At 42.4% G+C, this 10,534-nt stretch overlaps 1 protein-coding gene across 1 annotated transcript; it reads left to right on the top strand.

The window, feature by feature from the left end:
* Nucleotides 1–3,222: 3,222 nt before the first annotated feature.
* Nucleotides 3,223–8,414, top strand: LOC114550207 (4F2 cell-surface antigen heavy chain). The gene is made up of 10 exons (XM_028570827.1): nt 3,223–3,619; nt 3,750–4,110; nt 5,180–5,344; nt 5,431–5,525; nt 5,631–5,708; nt 5,798–5,853; nt 5,955–6,150; nt 6,324–6,431; nt 6,508–6,570; nt 7,704–8,414. Exons 1-10 carry the CDS (start codon nt 3,587–3,589, stop codon nt 8,097–8,099), a joined length of 1,551 nt encoding a protein of 516 aa, XP_028426628.1. The 5' UTR covers nt 3,223–3,586; the 3' UTR covers nt 8,100–8,414.
* Nucleotides 8,415–10,534: the final 2,120 nt, after the last annotated feature.

Raw genomic sequence — 10,534 nt, 5'->3', positions numbered from 1 at the left:
TTGTTGAGATTTATAGTTGTTTAGGACTCCATCTATTTGATTAACGATTTCTGTTGGGTCATTTCTAACTAAAACAGTTTTGTCTATAAAATGTCAGAAAATAGTAATAAAATTGCCAAAGGCCCAATGTGACGTCTTCAAATTGTTCGCTTTGTCAAACCAACAGTCCAATCTACAAGTATGTTTAGTTATTAGACCATACAAGAGAAATTAATGAAAAATTTCAAATTTGAGAAGGCTGTAATCAAATGATTAATCAGTTATCAAAATAGTTGCCCTTTCATTTTCTATCAAAAATGTCAACTATTATTTATCTGATTTCTTGTTTACCTACACACGCAAAACATTAATGTAATAGCAGATTAAAGTTTAGATCTCTCATTGTATGGCAATGTGCTGAAATTCATAGGCGGGCGTTGAATTTACAATCCTGCATTTCATTCAAACCCAAATAAAAGTGTGTGGGACATTCAGCACACAGCGACTGAAAACTATACAGGAGATAAATAAAACACACCACAATTCCATCTATCTACAGTAACAAAAATAAAAGCAAGATAGCTCAAAGCAAAGTCAAAACTACCACATGAGGGACTTCAGAGGGCTTGTCATGTGTTCTTCAGAATGTGTTGCGAGGGTGTGGTGAGGCTCAGCACCTCTGTATTAATTGGCTGAGCAGAGTACTTGCTGGACAGAGAGTCCTTTTCACCTCCTCACTCCTGACACGAGAGACCACTCAAATACTCAACTCAGGACGGCACTGTTAAGCTGGGAACACTTGTGGACAAAGACAAAGAGTAAGAAGAGGTGGAAAAGAAGAAAAGGACCTGAAACCTCAGACAGACAATGTGAGTAAGGACTGTGACTGTCTTTCAGTGGCATTTGAATATGCAACATGGGGACAAAATGGTTGGTGTTGCCCATAGGTGTTCCCTCACAACAGGATGATACTGGGTTATAGAACCAAGGGCGTAAATCCCAGGGGGGGGTGCCTGTACGCTGTACGTTAGGATCTGCACTCCCGTTCAAAGCTATTTTATTCACATTAAACATCAGATAAAGTTTTTCTTTTCTCAAATAGAAATGATGCTGAGTAATTAATAAATTAGTCATGACAAAAAAGTTCGCTATGTTAGTGTAATATAATGTAACGCTACCTAGCTTGTTTAATAGATTGTTGGAAAGAAATGCACCTACTGCAACTAACGTTACCACGGCGATAAGCCTAACGCTATGTGTATGAACTGATATTAGGGTTAATATTAAAGATCTACAGTTGTGTTTTGCTCAATATGAAGTTAAGTGGCTGATCAGTTAAATATATAGAGTGTGTAGAGTCTCAGGGAGACCAGGGACAGTCAAGTGGAGAGTCTCAGGGACAGTCAGTTGGCGAGTCTCAGGAAGACCAGGGACAGTCAGGTGGAGAGTCTCAGGGACAGTCAGGTGGAGAGTCTCAGGGAGACCAGGGACAGTCAGGTGGAGAGTCTCAGGGAGACCAGGGACAGTCAGGTGGAGAGTCTCAGGGACAGTCAGGTGGAGAGTCTCAGGGAGACCAGGGACAGTCAGGTGAGAGTCTCAGGGACAGTCAGGTGGAGAGTCTCAGGGAGACCAGGGACAGTCAGGTGAGAGTCTCAGGGAGACCAGGGACAGTGAGGTGAGAGTCTCAGGGAGACCAGGGACAGTCAGGTGGAGAGTCTCAGGGAGACCAGGGACAGTCAGGTGGAGAGTCTCAGGGAGACCAGGGACAGTCAGGTGAGAGTCTCAGGGAGACCAGGGACAGTCAGGTGTAGAGTCTCAGGGACAGTCAGGTGGAGAGTCTCAGGGAGACCAGGGACAGTCAGGTGGAGAGTCTCAGGGAGACCAGGGACAGTCAGGTGAGAGTCTCAGGGAGACCAGGGACAGTGAGGTGAGAGTCTCAGGGAGACCAGGGACAGTCAGGTGGAGAGTCTCAGGGAGACCAGGGACAGTCAGGTGGAGAGTCTCAGGGAGACCAGGGACAGTCAGGTGGAGAGTCTCAGGGAGACCAGGGACAGTCAGGTGGAGAGTCTCAGGGAGACCAGGGACAGTCAGGTGGAGAGTCTCAGGGAAGTGCGTTGAGCTTAGTTCATATTTTTGGAGGTGTGTGGCTGTCAGGGTTAGCAGATGAGCTTTCCTATTGGCTCACTAATTTACATTATGATCAGCTAATTTAACAAGTGTACAAAAGTATTGTATTTCTTTTATATGGGGACACGTTTTCAAAATAAGTCATTATGTTTTAAGGTATTTTTGTGGCTTGACTGTAAACAACTTAAAAATAAATAAATGGTTTTAAAGAAGAATATTTTGGTCAATTTAGTCAGCTTTTTCATTGAATCAAAAGAAACTGTGAAAAGAAGGATAATGGTACAGTCTCCATGCTACACTAATGATAGTATTAAGGCTTTCCTTCAGAAATTGTATGTTTATTGTCCCCCCCTACTGTTAGATCAGATTTACGCCCATGGTTAGAACCTGACCTGGTTGGCTGAAGCCTTTCAACGGTCCAAAGACAGACTATGTGACCTAAGCAGCTGTTACATACAGCAGCGAGTACATTGTAATGGCCACCAGAGGGCCCCTCAACCAGCAACTATTGTCAGCTAAAACTTGTTTCTGCAAAATGTCACCATTCCGTAGGAACTAACCATTCTATAGGGACTAACAGAAATGTCAATTCATTTTTGTCATTTATTATCTTTTAAAATAGTTTCAATCCAGATTTTAATTTGACCAAGATAGCTAGTACACAGAGGTTACAAACACAGAGAAGAAGAAAATACAGAGTGTGGTCTAGACCTACTCTATCTGTAAAGTGTCTATGATTTGATACTATAAATAAAATTTAATTGAATTAAAAATACAGTGTCATAAAAGGTCAGGTAAGGGGTTCATTTGTTGTGTCGTCTATATATAATCTTTTGTGACACAATCTTGTGACACAAAACTGCTTGGTTTGGTTCCTGTAGTACTTAGAATTATCCCTGTGATAGACATGCAATATGAATTATTGGGAGACAAAATCAACATTCCTTGTAAATTAAAATGTTTATGACGATCTTTGAGGCGAGGAATGGGCAACGCAGTAACATAACCTTGATTCATATTTGATCGGCTCTGATTGGTTGTTTTGGTTCTGCCATTAGGAGCACCAGGAATAGCCAGAGGAACGTGACGTTTTTCACAGATTATCGGATTCGTGTAGTAGGCTACTGTCAGGATATAGTGACAGTTTGAGCAAATATGTTAAAAATATAGCTTTTATGAAAATCAACTGTAGGATTAAATGGATATCTTTCGAAGTTACAGTCCTTTTACTGGTCAATCAGATGCCAGTCAAGGAGGTTAAATAATTATTTTAACGCCTCTTTATGCCACTGATGGCTTGTGTGTCACCTGACCTGTAGCATGCCAAAGCAGTTAACTTAATTAATTTAAACACCTGTGTGAGACAGGTAGTAGCAGGGGAACGTTGGCTGTAGGTCCTGACAGAGCTGCATGCTTTGTGTGTGCACTGTGCAGACACGTTACATCCTGCAGCGCCTGTGCTAGTCCCTTCGTGGTTCACATGGAGCAAAGTGATAAAGAGGCCGCTGATGAGGTATGGGATGGATAAACCAAACATGCAGATCCAAACACAACTTCAGCCTGCTACAACACGAGTGTCTGCATGCTTATTCACACTGAAATTAAACCACATATAATCTAAACTAGATGTCACCTACTTGCAGCCGGACAGGATGCCTCTGAACGCAGGAGGCGCCGGGTACGGCAGCGTGGCACGCTCCGGGGTGTCGGGCAGGGTGGGCGACTCCGAGTCGGGCCCCCTGCTCATCCCGGAGACTGAACCGGAGCCTTTCCAGCAGTGGCGGCCCATGACCAAGGACGAGCTGCAGGTCGCCGCGGGGGGTCCGGGGTGGAGGAAGGTGCGTCGTTACCTGGTACTGCTGTTCTGGCTGACGTGGATGGCCATGCTCGCCACCTCCATCGCCATCGTAATGCTGAGCCCCCGGCCGGTTGCTACGCCGCTCAAGTGGTGGCAGAAGTCGCTGTTCTACCAGCTGCAGGCCGAGGGGTCAGGGGGCGTCAATGGTGAGGGAACAAAAAGAACAAAAGTTGGACTACCTGCCTCCTTGTGGTCACTTAAGGTTTGCAAATCAAAAGAAAAACGTCATAGTGCTGCTTAGAGGTTTTATATTGACCTTTTAATGAGCCTTGGTGTATTTGCAGGGGCCTGATTAATCTGTTTGGGGGGCCTTGAGCAAAGACATTATTATTAAAAAAATATGGGATGTAGAAATAAGGGATGTAGAAATAAGCGCTGAAAATGTAAAGAAGAAAACATTTACAATTTTTTAAAACGTTGGAAAAAGCAAAAACAAACGGCGTCAAGAAAGGTTTTCAAGGTTGACAGGAAGACAACAAAGTAAATCTTGACAAAGGGCCCCTCTTAAAGACAGAACTTCAAGATCATGTAAAGAAGCAGAACCCACTATAAGGTCCTTATCATGTTGGTTGATACTGTGGCTTTAATGGTGCAATATCCCTTAAAAAAATATTAAATTGGCACAAACCAGTTGACATAACGGGGAACTTGAAGCTGTCCTGGTTCCAGAGAAGTTGCATGCTTTTTTTGCCTGGTCAGTAACGTAGTCTTGCTCAGAGATTGTTAAATGGTGGAGATCCAGTTTCTTCGGCTGCAGCTGATATTAATCACAGTTATGTTCACAATGCATCAGAAAATTCAATCTGACCACAATACTAAGGCTCTTTAATTGCTGAGAATACCTGTCTTGAGGCCAATGTTTGAAATACTTCCAAGAGATGCAGATAAGACTTTCCTGATGGTGGAAAACTACACATACTGCTTGCTGCAGGCTGCTTGCATTTAACTTAGAAAAGAGATTAAGAGAACACTGGTATTTTATTGCTTTGACAAGATTAGAGTTTTTGATCCCACACAGGAAAACTGAATAACTAACATATGTACAGTTGTGAAGTGCAGATAAGTCTCCTTAAAAACTACATACTACTACATTATATATGATCTGCATCTGTCACATGAAGCATGAAGAACAAAACATAGAAAAGCTATAAATACTAAGTGTGAAATGTACTACAAATGTAAAAAATAACACTGTCTAATGTTTAATCTCTGAAGCGCTGTGTGAGCAGCTTCCCTACCTCAGGTCCCTGGGTATAAGAGCTCTCATCCTGGAGGGTCTGTTTGATAAGAAGGCTTCTCCTTTAAACCTCAATGCGACTGGTGAAAGGTTCGGGACTCTGCCTCAGATCCTACATGTGCTCGCAGAGAGCAACAAAGCAGGTGAGTGAAGGACTTCTTTTTTCTCAAACAGCCTGCATAGGCAGACTTAATGAGCTTTATTTTCTTTTTTTTTATTGGTCCTGCAGATCTCAAAGTGGTGTTCAACGTCTGCGGGGTGGATCTGTTGGGAGCTCAGGGTGTAGCAGGAGACGCAGGCGACACATCAAACCTCACAGCACATGTAAAACCTGCTCTCTGGTCATGCTACTTAAGCATGTAAAGTTCTCTGTGATGCTGAATTTCTTAAAACATTATATTTATTTTTTTATTTATTTATTTTCCACAGCATGCGCTCCGGTTCTGGCTGGAGCAGGGTGTGGCAGGCTTTGCAATCTGTGACACAGATGCAGCATATTCGGAAAAGGTAAAATGATTCCCACACACAAGCTTTTTGTTTTCTAACAAGCAGATTTTCCACACGCTCTCATCCAATAAAATATATTTACATTTTAGACTCTCCTGGAGTGGAAAGGTGTTTTCAAAGAATTCAGCAGTGAGGATGAGGAAAGGTACCATAATACATACAGTGGATAGTTTTTTTTTTTTTTTTTTTTCTTCATTATGAAATGAAGCTTAAAAGGTGTGTGTGTCTGTCTGTGTGTCTCTTTAGGATTGTGGTGGTCAAACAAACAGGAGACATTCTGCCTCCTCTAAAGAACTCCAGCCAGCGCAACGTTACGCTGGTGGATATGGTCATGAGGTCGATTCTGCCAACTTCACAACACCTCTTGTCTCCCGAGGAAGTCGCTGACGCCATAGAGACACACCTGCAAACAAGAGAAGAAGACATATGGCCCAGCTGGACAGTAAGACGCATGCATGAGCAATCAATGACCAAGAGAGTTGCCGATTCATTTTCTGTTGATCGATTAATCGTTTCTGCGTTAACTGAATGACATAAATAATTTACTATGTCACTTTTAAAGGCTTTTGGTGCAGAGAGAGGGTGTTATTGTACAACTGCAATGTGTTTCTGCAGGTTGGAGGTAACGCATCCCATGACTTGAAGAAATTACTCCTGGTGTTAATGATGACTCTGCCGGGATCACCTGCAGTCCAGTATGACGAAGACATCGACCCAAGACAGGTGGGAAGACTTTTGAGGCCATGAACGATGCATTTTCAAAGTTCACATTACCAAACGAAACGTTTCTGTCTCACAGAATGTGTCTCTGAAAGTCGGCTCGTCACATGGAGATGCGAACAAACCATCAGCCACCCGTACAGTGAGTAATGGATCCAGATTTCCCTCCTAGAAAGTGTATTCTGAGTACATTTAAAGTGCTTATATTATGCTTTTTGGCTTTTCCCCTTTCCTTTTGTGTTATGTTTTTGTGCATGTTTATAGGTTTATAAAGTGAAAAATCACAAAGTCCACCCTAAAGGACTTACCATCTCCAACAGAAAACCGCTCTATTGTAGTCCAGCCTTTACTTCCATGACAAACGTGTGTCACTTTGTAACACACGTTATACTGCTCGCCTAGCTGCAAGCATGGCACCCCCTCATACTCTGCAACTGACAAGGTAGCAGTGCTTACCTAGGTTGTGTTTTATCCCCAATCCTCTTCTCTGTGTACACCAACAACCTCTTGTGTAACAGTGAAGGTATGGCACTTTTTAAATATGCTGATGACATTGCTTTGGTTGCACACATGTCTAACATTGACGCAATAACTCTCTATCAGCAGGTTGTAAACAATCTGTCCCAAACTTTTGTTGAGCTCTCCTTGGAGCTCAACATTACAAAAATGAAGGAGCTTTGCTGTGGGGGCAGACACAAGGCATCACCTCTGTTCCAGCCACTTAGCATCTGGCAGGCATTTTAGGGTACCACTGGCCCAAAAAAACATCTACAAGAAAGCCTTCATCCCCTCTGCAATAGCCATATATTGAACAGCACAAAATGAACACCACAGTCAGCTGATACCTTAACACCCCCATGTCTTGTTTTTATGTCCGTATGAATGTCTGTGTGTGACTGGAGCCTTGTCAAAGACAATTTTCTGTAACCCTTGTGTAACAGACAATAAAGTATTATCTTATCTTACTGTGCATGTGCGACTCCCAACAAAGATGGGAACAGAAGTGAGATGTCTCACTCTGTAGCTAAAACAGAGAGCTCAACACATAGGATGAAGAGAGGAGCTGCAGCAATGTAGTACAACAAAATACGGTGTTTTTTTGAAAATTAAACCATGTAAACCTATTCTGGTACAACCTCTAAATACAATTTTATGAACCTGAAAATGAGCATAATATGAGCACTTTAAGTCATGTAGAGTTGAAGTTGAGACACAAAGCATTAGTTGTGTCGTAATGTTTAAATCTGACACGTGTCTCTACCATCCCTCCCTCAGGAACAGGAGAAAAAGAAAGCTGTTGCTCTCTTCACCTCCCTCAGTCACTCCAGAGCAAGAGAAGAAGCTCTTCAGTTTGGCAGCTTCACTTTCCTCCCCTTCAATACTTCCACCAACTCCTCCTCTTCCTCCAACTCCACTCTTCCCTCTCCTTCATCTCCCCCGATCCTGGCCTTCTTGCGCTCCTGGGGTTGTGTCCAATTCCTTGTTCTGCTCAACGTCGGGCCTGAGGTCCACTCCCTGGATCCCGCCTGGGCCCCGAGCCTGCCCAAAGCTGGAGTGTTCGTGACCAACACGAGACTGGATCGTTTGGGGTCGACAACTCTGGACACGCTGGAAGTGCGGCCCCGCGAAGCCATTGTCATCAAACTGTTTGAAACAGGAAGCTACTCATAGAGCTTTTCTGGAGTCAGTTACGTGGAGATTTCTGGGATTTTAATTTTCCACTCAAAATGACAAATGTTTGACACAATTTTTGGCATGTGGCGTCCGTTGTGGTGAGGATAGTGTGTCCATTTTAGCCCTCTGGTGTCAGTCTTTTGATCGGTGAATATACGGGGCATGTATTTACAGTAACATTCCTTTTTTTTTTTTTTTTTTTTTATAAATCATGTAAAGACGAGCTGAGAACCAGTTGAAAGTGCTGAAGTGTTCTTGGATTTACAGGCATGCATAGAATGAAAAGGGCACATAAACAAGTTGGGATTAAAATCACTTGCCGGCGTCATTTTTCTTGTATTTCGGGTTCCTGTCAGCTTTAGATTTGGTTAAAATGATAAGTGACTTATAGCTGCGTTTGTGCTGTGGGGAAAAGGATGCTGTGCATGTGGGTGAAGAACAGTTTGAGACTAAACTGAATGCGTAGACAGTCTAAACTCGAGGTTAAGTATTCCACCCATGATTTAAAAGCAGACAGATTTTATTTATTTATTTTTTACATCCAAGAAACTATTTAGAATTTCATGGTTAAAGTTCTAAGAAGAAATTCTTCTGAACATCTGGCTTGTGTAATGAACAAATCCCGCTGCATCAGTGTTGCAATAAGCCAGTCACTTGTCTGAGATGCGGATCAAATAAACCACATTGGGAACCACATCCCACTGTAATTACTCTTGTATGTGAATTACTCTCTCAAACCCTGCGGGTGATCTTTTTTTGAGCAACTCAAAACTGGAAAGCAAATTACGGTTTGCAACTACAAGGATTTACATCATATTAAGTTAACCCTTTTTGCCACCGACAAGTGGTTGCCTGAGGAGAAACTATAGCTGCATCTCATGTCCCTTATTTGATAGCTCCTCGGTTCTCAGGTGAACCGGGAGTTGTTCTGTCCCTCCTTGGTGAAGGCCGTCTCAAAGCTCTTATTTCATGTGCGACGCTTCAGAGGAAAGGACGTCTCATCCCTCAAACACATTTGCTTGTTTCCTCTCTCCTCCGATGATTTCCTCACGTATCTCCCGTGGCTCCTCGGTGGTAGGGACTAATATGCGAGGAAGGGAGGCAAGTCGAGGAGTCGAGGAAGCAATTTAAGCGACATGAGAAACACCTAGTGACTTACAAATGCACACTCAGTTTAAAGGTCCCATGGGCATGAAAATTTCACTTTATGAGGTTTTTTAACGTTAATATGCGTTATATTATATAATATGCAGCCTGCCTATGGTCCCCCAGTGGCTAGAAATGGTGATAGGTGTAAACCGAGCCCTGGGTATCATGCTCTGCCTTTGAGAAAATGAAAGCTCAGATGGGCCAATCTGGAATCTTACCTCCCAGAGAATTTGGCCCACCCATGAGAGAGAGAGAGAGAGAGAGAGAGAGCGAGAGAGAGAGAGGCTTTCATACGAGCAAAGTGGCAGTTGGTCAAGGCCACACCCCCACCCTCCACCCCATCTCCTCCTCAATAGCTTCAGACACAGAAATGGCACATACTAAAGAAAGCTCATTGTGGAACTGGCTCTAGTGGCTGTAATTCTGCACCAAGGCTGAATTTTGGGAAAGAGACTTCACATACAGTATAAGGGGACCACTAAGCATCCAAAAAGCACCAGGTCATGGGCCCTTTAAGAAGTATACACTAGTTCACCACATAGTGGTGCTACAGTACCAGCCACAGCTCTGCTGCTCATCTTACTATACCTTTTACATGAGACATGAGACTGTGGTCAATGTTTAACTGAATCATAAAAGATAACCAATAATAATACATACAAAATTTGACTGTTTACTGTTATCATTCAGCTCTTTCATTACTGTTGCGTGTCATTTTTTTATTTAAAAGAGCCCTCCTTATTTCCCACACAAACTAGCCGTTTTTAATGTAAATATTTATCTGTCAGTATTAACACTTTCTATTACTCTGAATCACGTCTGCGACGATGCCACGCTTACGCCTTTTTACTTCAGAAGTTTCATGTTACAGTTTTTTTGCTGTCAAAACCACATTTGAAAACCCACAAGTCTGCTTTCCTCAGGTTGCATCATCAAGAACCTTTAAAATGTCATGCTAAATGTTCTCCATAATAGTGAACATAAAAATAAAAACACAGTGCAACCAGAATCGGAATGTCACAATAACATTTATGGGGAAAACGTAATTTCCAAAGTTGACAATTACTGTACAGGAGCATATTACGGTTGTCATGTAACATAATAATTCTTTTCATCTGTTTCAAACAGTAAAAGCTTTTCACATTTCCAAATGGCTACAGTCTTATAAAACGGAACACTGCATGTCAAATAAAATGTTACTCAGTAGTCAAGATTGATGTTAGGGGTTTTAACAAGACAAAAATAAATGATTGTCTAAACATAAACACAATCATCTTCTGTTT

This window comes from Perca flavescens, chromosome 3 (genome assembly GCF_004354835.1).
Source record: "Perca flavescens isolate YP-PL-M2 chromosome 3, PFLA_1.0, whole genome shotgun sequence".
Classification (NCBI taxonomy): domain Eukaryota; kingdom Metazoa; phylum Chordata; class Actinopteri; order Perciformes; family Percidae; genus Perca; species Perca flavescens.
Note: the sequence above shows the minus strand (reverse complement) of the source record. Positions and strands in the feature narration are given on the sequence as shown.